At 38.9% G+C, this 21,317-nt stretch overlaps 1 protein-coding gene across 1 annotated transcript in view; it reads right to left on the minus strand.

Annotated features, from left to right (window-relative positions):
- Positions 1–21,317, minus strand: part of TMEM63A (transmembrane protein 63A) — a 29,044-nt gene that overhangs the window by 7,384 nt on the left and 343 nt on the right. Inside the window, exons 2-17 of the mRNA XM_057398838.1 lie at positions 19,230–19,309; positions 17,650–17,713; positions 16,209–16,246; positions 14,907–15,049; positions 12,445–12,496; positions 11,188–11,296; positions 10,725–10,795; positions 9,907–9,987; positions 9,170–9,293; positions 7,956–8,089; positions 5,568–5,705; positions 4,556–4,709; positions 3,815–3,921; positions 2,020–2,106; positions 1,320–1,382; positions 256–418 (exon numbers count right to left, since the gene is read on the minus strand). Coding sequence (XP_057254821.1) covers positions 256–418; positions 1,320–1,382; positions 2,020–2,106; positions 3,815–3,921; positions 4,556–4,709; positions 5,568–5,705; positions 7,956–8,089; positions 9,170–9,293; positions 9,907–9,987; positions 10,725–10,795; positions 11,188–11,296; positions 12,445–12,496; positions 14,907–15,049; positions 16,209–16,246; positions 17,650–17,713; positions 19,230–19,309 — 1,608 coding nt within the window. The remainder of the gene's footprint in view (positions 1–255; positions 419–1,319; positions 1,383–2,019; positions 2,107–3,814; positions 3,922–4,555; positions 4,710–5,567; positions 5,706–7,955; positions 8,090–9,169; positions 9,294–9,906; positions 9,988–10,724; positions 10,796–11,187; positions 11,297–12,444; positions 12,497–14,906; positions 15,050–16,208; positions 16,247–17,649; positions 17,714–19,229; positions 19,310–21,317) is intronic.

Genomic DNA, 21,317 nt, shown 5'->3' on the forward strand with positions numbered 1-21,317 from the left:
TGAAGAGAATAATACCTGAAGTTCAGAGCTTGGCATTTGCTTATTGCCCATCTCTGACTTGAATAAATACCCCCTCATTATCTGTGCTGCAAATGAAGGGAATATGAACTTGTCATGGCTGAGTGAACAAAGACCAAAAAACCAACCCCAAAACGACAGGAGATGGCAGTTAATGGTGTGAAGGATGGAGGCTCCCACTACTTCTGATAAGGATCAGTCATTTAACTGCCTCTTGCTAAGGAGGTGCTCTAATACCTGTTTAATGTTTTTCCTTTCTGCTGTGGACTTGGCCATTATCATGCGTATGGTGTAAAGGATGAGGCCAGGCAGACGAAGTAGCTCCATCCCATTGCCAACAAAAGCAGAGGCTATCACATAGTTCACAAAGAAGGCTCCCTGGTCAGGCAGAAAGACACATCTGCAAGGAAAGACATCAGACACTGACTGGAAAGCAGACAAGTAAATATAACATATAGGCAATGGAGCCCTATTGCCTTTGGAAATCTCTTATGATTAGAAGTGGCTAGAAGACTCCTAATAATTTAGTTGAAAAAGGGTACTACATGGCTATGAGTGCACTAAGTGGAGTACACTGTACAAGCCCGGCTGAGCTGCAGTTTGGATGAGGAATAAACTCTTTATGAAAAGATACAGCAGTCTGATGGGTGGCCTGATAGCAGACAAGAGCATCATTTGATGTCTGCAACCTGAGACACGGTAAGACTGCAACAGAATAATTGTCTCCTAGCTGAGTAACTCCTAATTGTATTCTTGCTACTGATTTTGAAACATTTGGAAACCTATGTCCCAATAATAGCATTCTATTCTTTCCCTCCAGCCACAGTCACAAGAGCTTATAATAACCAATAACTGCAACTTCGCAAGGCTGATGTGAAAACATTCACGTTACTTAAAAACAAAGAGTCAATGGATTTCAGAATGAGAACTGCTGCAGCAATTTGGTCTCACTGGAATCCTTGGAAAGATCCCCTTGTCCATGATATGCTTCAATCTCAGCACATTTTCTGGTCCCCACTCACCTACCCCATATCATCCTGTCCTTTCTTCTATAAAACTTGTGAGGTTTGGGGAAAATAACTGTCTCTTTATTGAATGACTGCATGCATTAGCTAGCAGGAAAAAAGTATGGATTTCTTCAGAGCAAAATCACTTGCATTCTCCCCGCCCCATTCAGAAGCTCACCACCAACCCACAGGGCACCAACCCCAAGCAAATTTTAATATACACTAATCAAAGTTAGTCAACAGGAAAGAAAAAAGTCCTAAGTACTCCTTTAGCAAGGAGTTGTTAATACTTACTCCAGCCTAACTGCAGAATCAGATGATTCTCTGTCAAACAGCCAACGGAAAAAGAAATCCAGGCTGAAAGAAAGATGCTTAATGTAATTCAGTCTCCAACAGCTCAGTACTGTGTAAAACTGCTTCTCTTTTTAAGCAGCTCAGATCAGGAGAGTGGATAGAGAATTTAATCAAATAATTTGACCACTACTTTAGTTTTATCGCAATAACTAATAGTCATAAATAGGAAAAAAGATACAGAATCAAACAGAAATGTCTACTTCACACTAAAGTTTTAATGATTCATTTTTAGTAACTATTATACAGAGGGATCAAACACATGTTACCCGGTCAGCCAAGAAAACCTACTATAAAGGTAGAAAGAAAAGGACAGCTACAACTGAAGTATAAGACATAGGCAGGAAACTGGGTTCTCACTATGATAGGGAGTTTGGGTGACTTTCAATTAGTCACTGATATTACAAGGTCTTAAATTTCTCTGTTAAAAGAAAAAGTCAGCCTTTGTAAACTATAAGGGCTAGGAGGTCCTCACATGAAAGGTGAACACTGAAATCTAATGTGTAATGACAACATAACCATACAAACTGGAGGGAGTGGGGGTACATCAACTATACCTTAACTAGCAACTAGAAACCAGAAGTAAGTTATTGCATGCAACAAAAATACTCAAACACTGCAACACTGAACTATGATTCTTTACCTGGTCAGACCAAGGGAGGGCAGAATCAGTACCATGAAAATCAAAAATATGTAGACTTTATGCATCATTATTCTGTTCTCTGCAGATCTACCAACATAAAAAAAAGTTATTAAGAAACTCATATGAAAGACTTCCACACATGAAGGATCTTGCCTGGGGAATGTCAGTACTCATCAGACTTCCAGCTTCCCCAACCATATCACATTGCTACAAGATACTCCCAAAACAAATATCGAAAGATATTAATATTTGATAATATCTTTCAGATATTCACTAATTTGGACCAAAAAGGTTCTCAGTACCTTCTTAGGCAAAGGAGGTATTTCTGAACATTAATCCAGACCCTGGATTAGCACCATTACAGGTCTGCACCACAAGCAGGAGGATTTGTGACAATCTTGCCTGGTCTCTCATCCAATGACACTCACATCTCACAAGAGCTTGTAAACAGTTCTTCAAGTGTTATGCCAAGAGGGATCAGGCCGTTTGAAAAGGGTACCAGTGCCAAGAAACTTGACACTGAGACAAGCTACTTGACTGTCCTTACCAAGGGTCAAGTCTTCGGGAACAACATGACACTACTAATGCTAGATCCCTCCCCTACAGTAGCAGGAACATCTATCTAGTGAATGCTGGAGCCAGAAAAGTGCAGTGACTGCTACAAACAACTCTGACTGTTAAAGGTGGTATCTCACAGGGCATTAAAACCACAGGGTCTTATTATGGACTCGATGATCCTTGTGGGTCCCTTCCAACTTGAGGTATTTACTCTATGATTACAGGATCACGAAGCCCTTGGGCACTGTGGGACAGATCAGTGTAACTATACTGAGGCTTGAAATCAGATCTGTGATAACTAGACTTCAGAAAACTATTTCAGCTGATTGAGAAGGGCTCAAAGTTCATGTGCCTACTGCAAGCACCAAAAAAATAAAAAGGTGATGAAAAGCATACAACGTTGATGAATAAACAGTACATTCTGGATATGATGGCTTACAAGGGAATGATGCAAGTAATTCAGAAGTAAAAAAACCAAAATTGTTCTTAGAATATAAAAAAAAACAAAACCAAAAACTGGCTGCAGGGACTGTGGAAGAAGATTGAGTGAAGCTGGGTTTCAGTGTGCAGCATCGGGCTTTTATGTAACTGCAGGTAAACTGGGGATGAAATCTGGAGTGCCAAACCAAGCTAGGCTGAGTTCAGATAATCTGTCAATGCAGCATGTCAATCTCTGCAGTCATACCTGAAAATCTGCTGGCCCTTGGTCCCATAGATCTCTTATCACCACTACTAATATTCAACAGCATCCAAGCTGTGTATCAAGAGTTAAGCTCAGACCATCTTTTTCCACACAAAAATAACAAACAGATGGATGCCCTTTCTGTAAGTAGCATGAGCAGTTGGAGCACTTCCTGTTGAGATGGGACTCTGGGGTTCTGCGATGTTCTCAGCCTGGAGGGGATCCAAACCCACATCTCCTTCACAGAGAGAGAGCTAGTTACGGAATCAGAGGCACTTCCCATGTTCCTGTTGAAGCTACACTCCCTGAGCCTGCTTATGCACTTTGTATTGATTAAACACAAAGAGGGGGCGAGCATGAGGTCAGGTAACACTTGCTGTGCCGACAACAAGTTAAACTCCAGGGTGCTGGATATAACATTAGCAACAGACAAGAACATGACATTCCTTGCTACAAGAGGGTCTGTGGATTTAAAGCTCCATGAAAATAAGCACTTTCTCAATTTATCTTAGTAATTCAGCTGATAAGGCCAAAACAGAGGAAGATCTTCCTTACTTTGTCCAGTGGCACTCCAGTAAAGTTGAATAATAGACAACTGTTGGTAGTAAAGCTGAGAAGGACCAGAGCAAGAGCGTTGGGAAAAACTGACTGACAATAGGATTCTAGAGGGGGGCAAAAAAAGGTAAAAGTATTACAAACATTTTAATGCAGTTGTGGTTGAACAGAGGCTGCAATATTTTGCTTTTTGTAAATTCTAAGAGGTTGGACTGTGGAAATTATATTCAGATACAGTCTTAAAATGAGTGGGTGCTCAGCACCAGTGTGCAAGGCAAAAAAGAGTGGGATTGGGAATTAAATTCCGTGAGAGTGAAGTGTCACAAGCAGCTTATATGTAGAAATAAAATCATGGTATTATATTTCAGAGTTTAAAATCTGACTTCCCCTATTCTCTTATAAAAAAAAAAAAAAAAAATCAAACTACAAGTTGGACTTGAAATTCCGTTTTTGGCAAAGGTTTTTGATTACAGAATTTAGAATTATTTAAATCTAGAATGCAGCTTTTTCCAACAAACAAGATATAATAATATAAAGTCTCAAATTACTTCAGCCTACTATCGAAGCACAGAAGACCTGATTCTGATGCTGCTTTTTAATCAGCAGTTATATAAAGCAATACTGATAATTTCAACTGAATTAAGTTTATAGACATTATTTCATTGTCTTACTATTCACCTGATAGTTTATCAGCATTTTGGTCTGATACACAGCTCTATCCAAACATATGGTGATACTCACATTGAGGTAGTGAATAGGTTTAGTGACATTGAACTTGTCCATAGTTGAGATGATGATGGAAGGGGTAGTAAGAAAAAATAGCACAATAAAAAGCAGCAAATTAATGCAAGCCCATCTGAACCACCATTTCAGTCCACGCACCGAAAGATTCTTCCTGAAAAGACATAAACCCAAGCAGAACAAGCAGAAAGCATTTGCTGTTAAAAACATATATATACACACACACGCTGTCAAGTAACAGGTGGAACTGCTTTTTCTAACTTGAGCTTTCATAGCCTCAAAGTTATATAATAAAGCACACAAGTTTCAGTTGCTATTAGAAATAAAGAAAACTGCAAACTTTCTCCACTGTTTGATAATACGGAAGTACTAAACAAGTTAGGACAAGAAAAGACAGAGATAGAAGACGATCCAGAGAATTTCTGCAAGGAGAACAGCTATCAGAGGCAGAACCTACCAAGAAATTGTGACTAGAGAAAAATGAAAACCCCTTTATCCCTTCCCGCTATACTAAAACAGCATTAAACACTATAAAGAGCATTAAACCACCTTATTAAACAGGTAAACTTCTTAAATACCATCTGCAATTGTTCCCAAAGGACTGGAATAATTTGAACCCCAAAGCTAACTGTTTAGAACAGATCAAAGAGGGCCAGATCTCCAATCATGGCAACTTTTTGTGAACCTAAGTAACTAACTTGGCAAACCCCTGTGCCTCCTCTTCTTCAAAACATTGGAACGCTAAGGTATAGACATTGATAAGTTGATACTTTTTAGCTTTAGTTAACAGAAACAACAGGTACCAGAACTCTGGGGTGGCAAAACTCCAAGAAGCCTCCCCAAGGTCAGTGACGCACATCAGTAATGGAAATAAAGATGCAGATTAGGCACATCCAAATACTAGATAATGTTCCAGTTTAGGGTTAAAGAAAAATGCACTCAGCCCCCTTCTCCAGTCCCCATTCTAAACCTACATTATCATAAATAAACGGAGGCAAGGTGGGAATCTTACCAACAGATATTCTCAGGGTAAGGAGCGTATGTAACCTCCCAGCTTGATATGCACAGCTCCTTGCTATAAGGTGATGGCTGAGGCTCTCCTTTACACTTAATACTCTGACATTTGCAGGCATTGAAGTCCTTAAGGATACTGTAAGAGACAAAAAGAAGAGGAGGCTTTTTCCAAATAATTACAGCCAAAAATGCTGCATATGTATTGAGAAGACTGGGAAGAGTAATAACGTGCTTCTGCTTTTAATAACAGAGATCAAGGTAGCACTGAGGTAACAATATATGCGTAACAATGTCACAACCTGGCAAAGTTTGAAACTACAAGCAGTTCTGAACTATTCAGTGCTTCTACCAACACTAACAACAGGAGTAACTCAGTAAAATAAATACCTAAAAAAATAAATGAAAATCTGAGGGCACTGGAAAAAAATCAAGATAAAGACTGCCAGTTCTCCAAACTCTTCTTTATGGAATTACAGCTGGTGTTTTCAAATCAAGGCAGACCACAGGATCAGTCTGCACTCTCTTTTCATTACACCAGTATCAAAACCAGCCAATTTGGCCTGGAGTTCTCAGTAAAAAAAACCTGTACCATGCTGGTATTCTCACAATTCAAAATGTTACCTTCATTTACCCACTCCTAAAATAATCACAGTACTCAATTTTATCTTCTGATGAGTTGATTGACAATCAATGTATTTAAACAAAATTTAAACATGCCCCGAATTAATGCTTTCAAAGACTTCTAAAAACACAGCAACAGTAGTTATAGGCATATATTCAGAGACAGTACAGCTCTGGCTGTGTTACTGTGCAAAAGAAGTTCCATATAGATAAGCACAGAAACAGTATATATTATGCTTGAACAGGCAGACTCTGGAATTCCTGAACATGCTTGTTCCTCAGTTGTGTTCTTAACATAAAGAAAAACACACACACAAACACCAAACAAACAAATATAACCCCCCAGATCTTTACCTTACCAGAACTCTAGTAGTGGTGTCAAACTGCCAGCATCTTGCAGCAGCAAGAATTTAAGAAAGTTAATGATACTTTTTGACAGTTTAGTTAAAAACATATATACAGAGCAAGCTTTAGCACTACTATGCTACCAAGCACTATCATTAACCCAGCTTCTACTGGGTTGATTAATGATGGTTACATTAACCTGACTCCATGAACCTCAGTCCTGGCTTCCCGTTTCCCCCATCTTATTTCAGGGTTCTGTGGAGCAAAGCCTAGTAAGGGCACCAAATAACTTCCTCATTTGCTGGTAGCCTCAGCTTCACACGTCATCAAATCTAATTTTCCAGAGACTGGAGTCCACTGCATCAGTTCCAAGCTAAACTAATTAAAATCTTTTCAGTTCTTGCTAATTGAACTGCAAAGACGCCTGCAATACAGCCCAAGGAGACTATCCCAACAAAATTGTATATGATAAATCAGTAGCTAGAGAATTAACTTCAGTGCTTATTTCTTCTTTCAGTTTCACATCTTAAAATGTCATTTCATGCTTTATATTCTCTAAAAGTGGTGTGTAACATCACAAAATCAGGAGGGAAGCAAATTTTACCACACAATTATACTTGGGTAAAGAGCAGCAAGCGAAATCTTCTGCAGCATCTCAAATTTTTGCAAGGAATTCTATACCCTAGACTTCATGGAAAAGAAGCCTGAAAGACTGGCTCTCCAACATGACTTGCGGGTCAAAAGAATGCAGACCATTTAAATGAGAGGCTGTGTTATTTTTGTAAGACAAATACAATTCTGCTTCCCTTTGCCCACTTTGTGTCAGTAAAAGATGCTCACAAAGAGCCAACAGAAAACAAGAGGCTACATGCATTTTCTCTACAGATGACCAAGTAAAAAGCACTGAACAACTTCTGATAGTAGGCCTACATATATATCTGTAATAACAGGTAAGAGAGATACATAATGAGTATCTATCACCTATGACCAGGTCAGTCCCTGACTCTGCTTGGTTGAGATGACTAACTAGCAGTGTAATTTGTACCCACTGTGATCATTAAGTAATTGGACCATCTGCACAGTAGAAATGGAGAAATCAGTAACTTGTATTCAAGAGCCAATTAGTCTGGCCTACTATTAACCTACACTGAGGGACTGTATACAGAGAAGAGAAAGGCTCCTTACCCCAGTAAGTGTCCAGACCCATTTAGTCCCTTAGATACATTTCCCACTCAACGCACAGATGCTAAAAGCACACTTACAGGAAAACTTACCAAAAAATAAAGCAGCCCAAATCCACAGGATGGTGGAGAAGAAGAAAGGAAGAAGAACCAACATAAGCACACAAGCGACACAAACAGGAGATCAGTTCTACTATTACAGTTCAAAGAGAATAAACAAGACAGCAGACAAAACTTACTAGGTTGCCATGGATTTCTCCTGAAATGTTACAAAAGCCATTCCCAGAGGGTTATTGTGAACAGCTTGTTCCTCTTTTGAATATTCTTCCATCAGTTCGTTTGTAACTTTGGTATAATAATCTACAGCATCCTCCTGTTGGGAAATTGACGACTGTTACATCCGAATACCAGATGGCTAATATCTTCATTAAAATACAGCTTACACAAACCATAGTCTGTCGTCCTCTTATTACTTCATAGTCTCTCGTCCTGAAATTACTTATACAAGTACACGCTGGGCAAAGAGTAGATTAAGAGCAACGCTGAGGAGGAGGTGTAGGCTGACAAGAAGCTCAACATGACACAGCAATGTGTGCCTAAAGCTCAGAAAGTCAACCGCGTCCTTGGCTGCATCAAAAGGAGCATGAGCAGCAGGTCAAGGGAGGTGATTCTGCCCCTCTACTGCGCTCTTGTGAGACCCCCCCCTTGCAGTCCTGCATCCAGCCCTGAGGACCCCAACACAAGAGGGATGTGGAGCTGTTGGCATGAGAACAGAGGAGGGACACAAACATGCAATGAATGCTGGAGCAGCTCTGCTATGGAGACAGGCTGAGAAAGCTGGGCTTCTGCAGCCTGGAGAAGAGAAAGCTCCTTAAGAGGAGACCTTAGAGTGTCTTCCAGCGCCTAAAGGAGGCCTACAGGAAATGTGGAGAAGGACAGCACAAGGGGGAATGGCTTTAACCTGCCAGAGGGGAGACTGAGATGAAATCTTAGGCAGAAGTTCTTTACTATGAGGGTGCTGAGGCACTGGCACAGGGTGCCCCGAGAAGCTGTTGCTGCCCCATCCCTGGCAGTGTTCAAGGCCAGGTTGCATGGGGCTGGAGTAACCTGGTCTAGTGGAAGGTGTCCCCCATAGCAAGGGGTAGGAACTGGATGAACTTTAAAGTTTCTTCCAACCCAAACCATTCTGTGATTCTTCCACAAATTACAAATCACGTCACAACGAGAAGACAAACAGGAAGTTTTTCTTGTACTTCAATTTTTACACTAAGATTACATTTCAAAACTGGGGGGGGGGGATTCCTTTTCTGTACAATGCAAGAACTTGAAGGACAAGCCATCTGCAACAACTGAATAAAGAATTTTCTGAAGCTCAACAAGACATCACACAAAACCTGCTCTCTACTCTTCTAACAATCTACCCAGCCATAACTAAAAACGAACATGATCTTACCCTTTCACATCCTCTAATTTCACAGCAGCAGAACTGACCACATGGCTTAGGGTTGATCTGGACCCGTTTGCCATACTTCTGATGCAGATGTTCATAGTAAGTCAGGCTTTTTTCTGCCTGTTTTCTGGACAGAAAAAACATTCATAACATTTTACAGGAAAACAGTATCAACATCAACCTTAAGAAGATTATAATCCCCAAGAGAGAAAGTAATGTCAAGGACTGATAGCAAATTAATCAATCACCAAAGATATTCACATACACCTTAATTTGACTACTTAGAATAATCTATTTTCAAGTCTAATAGCATTATACAGCCAACATTTGTGGTGAGGCTCCAGAAAAAAAAATCCTGACCAATGCTATTCTTGTATAGCCCAAAAGTTAACACTCTTCCCTCCTGTGACCAGCATCTCTTCCAAAGAAGCAGAGCCCCTGAGTTATTAATTCAATAGTTGAGTTTTCCACTTTGCACTGCCTGACAATAAATACACACATAAACAAAGTCAGCAAGTCAAAGCTTATCTTACGCAACACACAATGTATCACACAAGAAACTGAACACCACAACTCACTTTAAAACAGAGCTGAATCTAACTGAAGTACAGACTAGGACTTGGAGAGCAGAATTCATTTCTAGTGTGTGCAAGCTTAGCACTAGTGGTATATGTTGATTAAGGACTGGCAAAGCATTCATGAAATTATGCTGAACTTGTGTAGCTTACAGAAACAAATACCTTTTTTTGAATAGATGGATAAGCTTGGCTACATCGTAGCACAGCTGCACCTCCAGCACAGTACAAGTTGGGTAGGCAGCCCTGAAAAGGAAGCAGTACAGGAGAAATATAAGAAAGTACAATGAAGAAACTGTTCCAAAGAGCATCACTGATGTCTAACCAATATCTCAGTCATTTCATTTCTGAAGGAGGTATCATACAGGGGAGACTTCCAAAGAGACAGTTGCTAAAAATTAATGTGAGATGTGCAGCATTATTCCCAAGTAAAGGCTGTGTGGGAGCCTGGATGGAAAGCATGGATACACAAGACACTTCCTCAGATTCTCATTTTAAGATCAGCTAACTATTGAAATATTCCTTAGACAGAATTGAGAAAAGATTACAAGACATGCTTTTAGAAGACTGATAATACAGTATGAATTTTAAACGTGCCAATGGTCAAAAAACCGTTTCTGCATGGGCAGACAAAACTAGTAGGACAATTTTAAATCTCTTATTCCTAATGATTCTACTCAAGTACGGACTTTCTATATGGGCATATAGTCACAGGACAAGGGGGAATGGCTTTAACCTGACAGAGGGGAGATTTAGATTAAACGTTAGGCAGAAATTCTTCCCTGAGGATGCTGAGACGCTGGCACAGGGTGCCCAGAGAAGCTGTGGCTGCCCCATCCCTGGCAGTGTTCAAGGCCAGGCTGGATGGGGCTTAGAGCAACCTGCTCTAGTGGAAGGTGTCCCTGTCTGTGGCAGGGGGGTGGAACTGGATGAGCTTTAAGGTCCTTTCCAACCCAAACCAGTCTGGGATTCTATGAACTTACGTGAAATGGCCATGTACCGTCTCTTCTTTTGCATCTTTTGGAAGACCAGTTATAAACAATGTGCACTTAACCTGCAGGAGAAATTGCAATTCCAATTCCAATTTAAAGAAACCACAAGCATACAAAGGCAGCAGTGACACAGCACAAGCAGGTGTGTTGTAGAGGGGAAAAAAGGTAGGAAATTTTGATTTTGATGGGAGCTGCATCTATTCAAGACAGCACCAGGTTCACCTTCTACTCTGGCAATAGGGTACACCAAAATTTCACAAATCCCTCCTCAACCCCCTTCTCTCCACTTATTTTCACAATTAATTCACTCAGTGGAGCTTTGCTTTCAGTGAGTTTCTTCACAGTTACATCACATTCTAGCAAGCAGGAGGCATGTTAGCAATTTGGGGGTTTAGCATTACCCACTTGCAAACATGCTGTATGATTTTTTTTCCACCCCAACAGAGAAACTTACTATGTTTTCTTCTTTATAGGTGACATACTTCATGTGATGTCTCATGAAGACAACAGTCAGAATCAGGTAAACAACAGCAAAAACCGTGTGCAGCCAAAGAAGATTATTACTGTTGGACAAAACATTATGAATATGAAAATTAGGAAGAACTAACTGTCCAACTGATACAAGTAGCCATCAAAATGCTAAGCAGATCAGAGCCTCTCACTGAACACAAAAATAAAGTTAGTTACTGGTAGCCAGTTACTCCTATGCAGAGGCACTGGACAGTCATTCGGGTTACTGGCTTATCATAAAATTGTATGGGTAACAGGCTTACAGAGAATTCTGTGACATGGACATTTTCAGGCAGCATTTGCCTTGTGCCTTGTTCTTCAGATGACCAATAGCCCACACCATGTCAATTACCAAAATGTTTTCTATTGGCCTTATTATTTACTGTGCTGAGTGCAGAACTGAACTCTCCTTGAATACAATCCTTACTCCAATTGATAACAGCCTAATGCAGGGAGTAAATTCTGCTTCTCTGACAGCTCCTTCCTCAGAGCTTGCAGGAGTTCTGTTCTGCAAACACCTCTTCAATTTTGCAAGGAGCATTAAGAATTACAAATAACCTAAAATACAGGAACCTGTTTTACAGATAAATAACCCAACCAAGCAAGAAGTCTCCATCAGTTACTAGGCTTTGTAACACGGTTAAAAAAGCCCCAAAGTGCATTGGCAGAAACTCTGTGAGAAATAGGGTCATGGATAGATGTGATCAAAGTAATAAAAGAGAAAAAATGTACAGCTTTGTACTTCAACTATTTTAAAGACTGTTTTAAAACACATATAAGTAATTTTAATTGTGATCTCAGATGGGAGAGAGATGCACATGCATAAATCTAATATATGGGAATTGAAATCATCTGAGTTACACATTCTAGTAAAGCTGTCAGCCTTATTTTCCAATTTTCCTTCTCAAGTATGGTTTCTTTTAATGTGGAAATTTCTGAAATTTCTAGATGTGCAGTCATGAGCCAAAAAAAACATGTGGTGTAAGAAGTAAGAGCTGAGAAAGAAGGAGCCAAGCCTCTAGATTTCTTATCAGCACTGTAACTGCATAGCCTGAAGCAGAACGTATCCCCAGTTTCAGTTGATGAAGCGTGAATAAGTAAATTCTACCCCATAAGCCATGCTGCAAGCATCAATTCATGTGCTAGAGACTATGGCAGGAAACACACATAAGCATAAAGGTACTCTGAAAGATCTACTCACCCAGTTTGCAAGTTTACTATAGTTGTTCTTCCAAAACTATAGGGATCTTTATCTAAGAAGGACAAAAATAAGCAGCATAATTAACTGGTGCAACATTCACATTAAAATTAGAAAGGCAGCTTTTATTCTATTTTCTTAAAAATATTGATATGCTTCTTTTTAACGCTGAGCATATTCATTATTAAAAAGATGCGGAATCATAACCAATGCTGGTTTCCTGTATTGCGCTTTAAAGTTGGGAAAAAAGCCCCAGGATTATACCACATTCAACTCATCAAGAGAAAGATTAGTTTATTTTAAAAGCCTAAATGCTACACCTTTTCAGGGTCTCCCTTTCTCTCTCCGATCTCCGTTGATGCCCATTAGCAACACTACTCCGGGACTTGAACATATTTCCTTCACATTTTTATTTCATCTTGACTGATTTCTTATCTCAGGTTTTTATATTGCATTAATTCAGTGTTGACAAAATGGCACTGATAACCTTACTAAGGTCAAGGAGGAAAGAGCTGATATGACATTGTTTCTCTAGACTGTCAAGTATTTAAAGAAAATGATAACATGAGTGGAAACTGAGTACATGTTCACAAAGGAAAAAGAGCTAAGTGTATCTGGAAAACCAAACAGTCTTTTAGCACAGTCTGTTGAGCCACATTGCAAGTCATCACAACAGAAAGAAACTGCAAATGCACAAAATCAACATATGGTGGAAGGGGAGGAAGAAGGGGAGAAATACTAAAACTTCATCTTTGATTTTCAGCTGTATTTCCTACCATCATAAAAGTTAATGCAGGAAAAGAGAGGCTGTATTATCCTGCTTTAGAAGGCCAGACATGCTCTGCCATTTGAATTAACAGAGAGCATCTACTGGTATCCAAAATACAACTTTTACAAATTGTAGTTAGAGAAGGACAGTGCACACAAATTTATGTGTATTACAAAATCTATTTTGGTGTAAACGTACAGGCAGAAACTAAACCAGAAGAGAACTACATCCTGTAAGTTCTTTGAGGGCACTGGCATTTCCCTCTTTACAAATGACATAAGACAGCAACCAGGGCTAGAGCTGTGTTGCATTCGATCCTCTACAACTAGGCTGACAACACAAAGATGTAAAGCAGGGAAGGAGAAGTGACTGTGAAGTGATAAAGTGTTCTTTGAAAGAACAAAAAGAGAAATAAAATTCAAAAAAGAAAAAAAAAACCAAAACCAAACCAACTCGGCAACAGTCTTTAAGAAAGCAGATCTCAATATAAACAGGAAATTGATAAGAAAGAGCTTATAAAAAGGAAGTCAGAGATGGCAGTTCCACAAAGAAAGTGTATTAAAGGCACAGGTACTAAATATTCCATTACAGATGAGGGCTAAGTCACAAAGCTCTTTAAAACACAGGTAGAAGTAAACCGAAAACAAGAACTGAGACACATTATTAAGGACAATAGAAGAGAGTAAATTATAGAGACAAAGGTCAGCAAGATCAGTACAAAAAATAAGATGCAACTGTTGTGGTATAACAACAAACAACACAGGTAAGCACTCTGTTTGAGAACCCCTGGGGAAACCAAATGAATTAGTGCTTTTTCTTTGTATCACTATTCACCAAGATGATTAATTATGAACAACTCTGCCAACATCATCTTGACAAGACAGTCAAAATAAGCAGATTCATACCAAAGCCATCTTAATGGACTTGTAAGAGCTCATTATAAAAAAAAAATTATGGAAGAATGTTTAACAGACTTTAACAGCATTCTGTCCACCAGTATTCTCATTAGCAACCTGAATGGCAGACTAGAGGACATATACATTGTATTTGTTGTGAGTTTATAGTGCAAAGAGGTGTCACATTTGCAGACGTAACCAGGACTAGATGGCAAGAAACAGGAAATAAATCTTTGTCTAGTCAGCACAAACACAGTCTCAGCAAGAAGATTTATCCAGTTTTGGGCTGCAAACCAAGACAGAAAGGAACAACAGGAGACAGCCTAGCTAGATTTATAAAACTTCACAGGATGGATGATTATTTTATTGATCTTACAAGCAGCCAAATGGAAAGTATTTCTCATTAATGACCAAATTAACTGGTCTGATTTATCAAAAAGATGATGACTTCATAATCCTTAAGCAGTTTAAAGGACATTCAAAGAGGAAATGAATAATCTATTCTCCCCAGTGACAGGTCAAAAAATAATGATCTTAAGTTGCAGCAAGAGATTCAGACTGGACACCAGAAAAAGATTTCTCAGCTGTGAAGTCAGTTTCCACTGGCAATCATCACCACCAATAAAAATCCTAAGGAGTGCCTAGATAAACACCAGTTAAAGAGCGCACAGGTAAAGTTAACCCTGACTTGAGCCTTCTAGGTCTAGCTGTCCATGTCTGCATGTGGTTTGCCATCTAAAAGCTTTTACCATTGTATAAACCACAAAATTCTTTTCAGAATACAAAATAAAACTTCTTACCAAGTAGATCACCCGACAGGTTGACAGGTAATATAACACACACAGACAAAATGCTGACAGCAATCAACAAACAGATGATGTGCCGCTGGAAGGCAAGGTAATGTATGGCATCTTCACCACATCTCTCATGGATCTCATCATCACTGCATCATAGACAGAAAAGTACATGATCAGTCTACTTGGTATCTTTAAGGTTCTAGGGGATGGTTTCTGAATATATACTACTTTCTTAGTCTACCCAGTGACATCTCCATCAATCCCTATCAGTTTTCAACATGGTTGTGTTCTTCCACATAAAAATTTAACTTCCAAAAGTGTTTTTTTTCCTTGTGCAGTATCACCACCCAAAAATTAACATGGGGAAACTGAAGACGGAAACAAGTAATCTGAAAAACAAATAAAAATCCAAGGTCTTTTTTATCAGCCTGAAAGAGAACAAAGTAATTTGCTGTGACCTCTTGCTTTATGACAGTCACAAGGTTGAACATCTAGCTCTCAGAATTTAAGATCACACTGTGATGGGTGTTCATTCATCTCCATAAAGGCTCCCCATGAGGAAAATTACTATACAATCACCCTACTCTTATAACATCCAATTAACAGAAGATATGAACAGGCTTCAGAATGAACTCTCATCGTCTACCCTTTTTCAGCAGGACAGATCATTAAAGTAGGAATTCTTGGAAAAGGAAGGAACTGAACTAGCAAAAATGGAGAAAGCCTCAATCTCCACTCCTTCTTGTTCCAATGTACCCAAGCTGGAAACTGATTTTTTAAAATCATGATTTACTAAACCCTAAGAGATGTAAAGAAAGAACATTACATGCCTAATGCTCAGTTTCTGGGAAACAGTGGGATGGGTTTTTCCTCGTCAGTCACTTCCAGCCTCAACTAAACCACCTATTCTCCACAGAAATCCTTGCAGGGAAACCCCACTTGCTGCCTGAGGCCCTGCTGGCTTCAAACAGGGGAACACCCACACAGTACTCTTTGAAGAGTGAAAGCCTAGAGCCTAGTTATTAGCTCAGAATCCATATAAATGCCATAGATTCACACACTGTCACAAGATCAGGAAGTCCTTGGGCTGCCAGGAGGATAACTGCATCCTGAAGAAGTATTCCCATTAGCTGTGTTTTTTATATTCTTTTGCCAGCCCACCAGAGGCACCTGTATCACTGTTTGCATTAAATCTTATCTACTAAAAAAAAATCCACCCCAAACCATTTTTGAATGCAACCCCCCTTTTCTAATTAAAAAGAGCAAAGCCCAGGACAGCTCACTATTTCTGTTTCATATACTTACTGCATCCGAAAAGCAGCTGTCATCCAAGAACAAAACCCCTGTAAATTAAGAAGGAAGTTTTTAGGAACTAACATACAAAAAAACATAGTCTCTACACAATTAAGAGAAGTGTTGCCATTAAGCCAACCTCTTAGCTAAAAACCTGGCAGTCAGTTGCTCCAAAGTCATCATTTAGACATATATAGAAAAAATACCTAATAGTCTACGTATTTTTCACAGGGTACTTCATATGTCTGTTTTCAGAGAATATTTAAGGGTTGTTGTTTTGTTTGTTGTTCTTTCTCTCATTACTTACGTGTTTGTCACTTGGGCTTCTTAAATTTATACAAGCATGCCCAAATCCCAGTGAATGGAAGTCAAGATGAGGCTTCTAAAGATTTATTTTTAATGGATTGTTTTAGAGCAGGAAAGGTGACTATCTTTTCCAAAACCATTTCCAGATACTCTCCAATTTTAAGGATAAACTCCATGAAAGTCTAATACAAGTTAATGAATTAAATAGCAGTTAGAAACAACACTGTGATGACATTAGCAGAAAAGCTTCGTATATACATTTATAAATCCTCCTCTGAAACTGTGCAGCAGAGATCACAACTCACTGAACGTTCCAGTACAGCTCAAAGAACACCCAAAACCTTCTCTCTCAAAAGACCTCTTCTTTCAAGCTAATAGGAGCCAAGTAAAGAGACATTTTTATTCAATAGCTTCAGTGACAAAGTTGCTTTAGGGTTTTTCAAAAGATGAAGAAAACTACACAAACAGCAGAGCAATCCTGATCAAACGCTAGTGTGCTTTTGATGCTCACACAGTTATTTAGTTGCAAAGCTAGATATTAAGTCGATGAATATATAAAAGGTTAAAACATAGGCTGCCACAATTGCACAACACTTGCATGGCTCACTCTGAAGCTGCAACACAAAATGATAGAGGTACATGAATTCAAAGACTCCAGAGAGACCAAGGAAGGAACCAATTAAAAGTCTGGCCACAAAACTATCTTCCACTCCAAACCAGCCTTAATATTAAGAGTACATGGCACTATTACTGGCCTGACATTTGCAATCCAGTTTCCTCAGCATTGTGAGGAAAACAATGTATTATAAAGACCAGCTGGGTATTATTTGCAATAATGTAACATTGAGCTGTTAAGTACAAAATATTTACTAGATATCCTTCGAAATAATAATCATAATAATAAAGATACTTAAAAACCATGAGGTAAGACACCAGTTTATGATATAGGAATAGTCTGTCAGGAAACAGAAATAAATTACATAGGGTCCTGTAAAAACACAGTAAACAATGCACTATTTATTTTTGCATATAGATGGCCTTCCAGTTTAATGACTAGTTCATTGGGCTAGCTGGAACAGCAAATTACAACAGATTCCATTAAACAGCTTACATTTGAAAAAATGTATCAAAATTCTATAATACTTACTTTATCGTATTCAAGATCTTCAGGTACTGATGAAGATGTTGACAATCTGTTGTATCTTGATTCACTAAAATATATTAAATGCTGCCTTTAACTATCTTTAATAACAGATGATGGAATTCCACAGAATTATTTCAACTTTAACAATTCCGAAGTAACTACAAAAACACTTTTTCACTGTATTTCACAACTATGGTTTTCACCTTGCAGCATATGCTTAATTACAGAAATATGTGCTATGTCTGATCTTGAAAAGGGAGGATGCGAGCTCCTGATGTGAGAGTGTATAATTGAGCTAGAGAGAAAATAATGTTTTATTGGGCTATTAAAACCACAGTAACATAGAGGAACGTAACATGGGTTTGGAAGCCTGGCAAGGATCAGATTTGCAAGCTAGCTTCCTGTTCAGATATCCCTCATTAAAAGACATCACCTCTTTTCCTTCCACCTTTCTTCCTTCATCTTACAGCCACTGCTTGGAATTTCCCCACACAATTAAATCACTTACCTGCCAAGCCACTTCCTCACATAAAACCAAGTCCTGCAGCAAGGCTAGACTCTGTAGCCCTCAAAAACAGCAGAGTATCTGTTTTCAGTTGTTGCTAACTAGAAATGTTGCAATGGTGATGTGCCCATAATTACAGGATGATACATGTTAAAATGGAGTGTATTCATAGGTGTATCTGTGATAGTTTTGACCTAGTGGCTCAAATCACAGACCAGCAGGGACAGTAACATAGGCTCCTGGATGCCTGACTGCTCAAGGATCTGTTTGTCCCATGCAGGCCTTTACAGACTACATGGAAGCCTATACCAGAGCATCTTCATTCTTCCTGACTGAGCTACCTGGATTGAAGCCATCTCAGTTGCCATTCCTTTTTAATCCCCACCATCTTCATTTCACAGCTGTAATAGATTACACCTAAAACCACATTTTGAGTTTTTTCCTGATGCTTAGTTGTGAATTTACAACTTAGTTACACGACTAATACCAGGAAGAGGCTTGCTGTTAAAGTTCACCCACTTCATAAACAGACAGCTAGCTTTTAAACACCCTAAGACATCATCCTGCAAAAATAACATTTAAAAATAAATAATCAAAAGCTTATTTACAGTAATACTGAAAATCAGCAAAGAATTCCAGAAACCTGCAATGATACATTTCTTTATTTAAAAAATAGCAGAGGCTGCAGGGAGCTCTGGAAAGACACTGGGCTTGAGCCAAGATAAACAAAATAGTCAATATCCTTCTATCACAGAAACACCTTTAAGACATCAATGTGTGGGTATGTGACATGTTAGCAGACAAGCAGCCTGTTTTCTTACCTCCACTTCCTCAACCCACAACTGTAAAACGAAATTTATGATGATGCCAAACACACAACTCTATTACTGAAACCACAAAGAGTAACTTTGAGTGGGGCCTATTTCACACAAAGCAGCACAAGGACATTTTTAACAAATACGTGCATGTGGTTCCAACCATATCTGATACAAATGCACTTCATTTAAGCCATATTTACTGTACTTAGTTACACATTCCCCAGTTTCAACAAATCAGTCTGACTGCCTATCTTTTTTACCTTTCAGCTTCTGACACCAGAGCAACACGACCGTAGTCCCAGAATCTCTTTCTTATAACAGAAAACAGTAATATTAAAACCTAGAAAAGAAAAATAAGAATCTTTGAATATTGATTTTTCCACTTCATAATAATTTTTTAGGTGTGTAGGAACCGTCAAAAAATGCTGTCCTGGCTCCTAAACCAATTGTCATATGCTAACCAACCCAATGGTGGCCATGCCACAAAGAACACTGGGACCAAAGGATGAGAACACCTGTCTTCCTCTTTTAATTTATAGAGGAGAACTGCATGGAAAAGTACTTCTGAACTGCAAGTGTATGAAGGTTGGTGACAGGAAAAGAAGCAAGCAGCACTTGAGGGGAAATCAGAACTTTCATAAATACACCTTTACACATTCACGACTTAATGACCAGAACTATGATGGAAGACAGTGATGTAAACAGGCTGCAGCGGGTTCAGCTACTTTCTCAAGTATGTGACTTATTTTTATCCCTAAAAAAGTAATGTATTATTACAACTCATAAACCCCAGAAACTTGTATTTGATTTCTGCAATGTATTTTTTTATCTCCCCCTGTATTTTTACTTTTTAAAAGATGACAATAAACCAAACACTGTATTTCACAGATGCATTTCTTTCTTTAAAAATAAGTTGCTTTGTACACTGAGGCAATGAAACAGAAGTAACAAGGCCTGTTTTCTATGCATATGCATCATATGCCTTCACCTTCCAGCCCCTCCTACATCCCATACCTGTTTGGCTAGAAAGTGGTGTAACTTACCTGGATCTATGCAAACACCAACTAGCCAGCTGGGATATGCGTCAAGATTATCTATGTGTCAGGATTACACAGCTAATTTACACATTTCACAATAAATATAATCTTCTTATAAAAGCCTTCGCCCCAACAAGGGTTATTAATTTAAATCTTCCTTCTTCAACTTGCCATTAAGCTTAATGTAAGCAGGAAAGCCTCTGACAACTTTGGTTGAAATTGCATAACATGATTTATGGTTATGAGGAGGAACTGACAGGCAAAAATGGGAAGAGAACATAATATATAAACTTCACTTCCGTAGGAAGCCAGCCTAGAAATAATATTCAGAAACCCATCAACTGACAGTTACTGAGGGGATCTGCAGTAAACATGTCATGAAAACAGGAATACAGGAGTTGCTCAATAAATTGCAGTATTTGGCACTTGAAGAAGAGAGAAGCCTTCTACACTGCATCTAACTACATAATGCTGCTTGATAGGAGAGTTCAACAGCAAGGAACTCAAAAGCAGAGACTCAGTATCTTAAAAACCAACCACAGCTTAAAAATTAAAGTTGTCCCAAGCACTCCAACTAAATCTTACCAAATGTTGTGCCATCAGTCACAAACAGCAGTAAACATTGCACATCCTCCAAAAATGGGTTTATGGTAGCATGCTGCATACACCAGATCAGTAACACTTAATGCTACTCCATGACTGTTAGGAACATACTCTACATTCCCACAGAACTATCAGCTCAGATCTTAAACAGGTAGGTTTTTGTTTCTCCACAGAGGCTTTCTAGAACTCAGGAACTATGTCATCCCTTCAGTCTCATTTTACTACCACAAACCTCACTTATCAGGCCAGTTTGGAGGTCTACAGCTTTTTCATGTGGCTTAAGACCATATAGATCACAGAAATAACTAAGTTTTATTGGAGTCTCAGGCCTGTCCTGAAGCCTCCAGAGCAGCAACTAATCCTCCTTTTGTCAGGACTGAGCTGATCAGAACATTATTTCCTTAACAGCTTCATAAAATCTAATGTTTAAAAAGTCTGTGAAATGACCAATTTTCCATATAGTATTCCCTTTGGAAAACCAATCAAGTTATTAATGATGTTCCCTTCCTGAAGAGGTACCTACTACTTAAACCCAGAGTAAGGAAAAAATGTTGCTGCAGTTAAGACAAAACATAGGACTTTGAGCTACCACTATAAAGCTTACCATAAATCCACATACAGGCCCTCTCTCTACATCTACACACTGAACATCCAGTGACACAGCCATCCCACGTATATGGGATCCTTTATCAATGCTTGTTAAAGTGT

The sequence above is a fragment of the Pezoporus wallicus genome, unplaced genomic scaffold (genome assembly GCF_028554395.1).
Source record: "Pezoporus wallicus isolate ANWC-B61680 ecotype Strahan unplaced genomic scaffold, APGP_CSIRO_Pwel_v1 contig_5231, whole genome shotgun sequence".
Lineage (NCBI taxonomy): Eukaryota > Metazoa > Chordata > Aves > Psittaciformes > Psittacidae > Pezoporus > Pezoporus wallicus.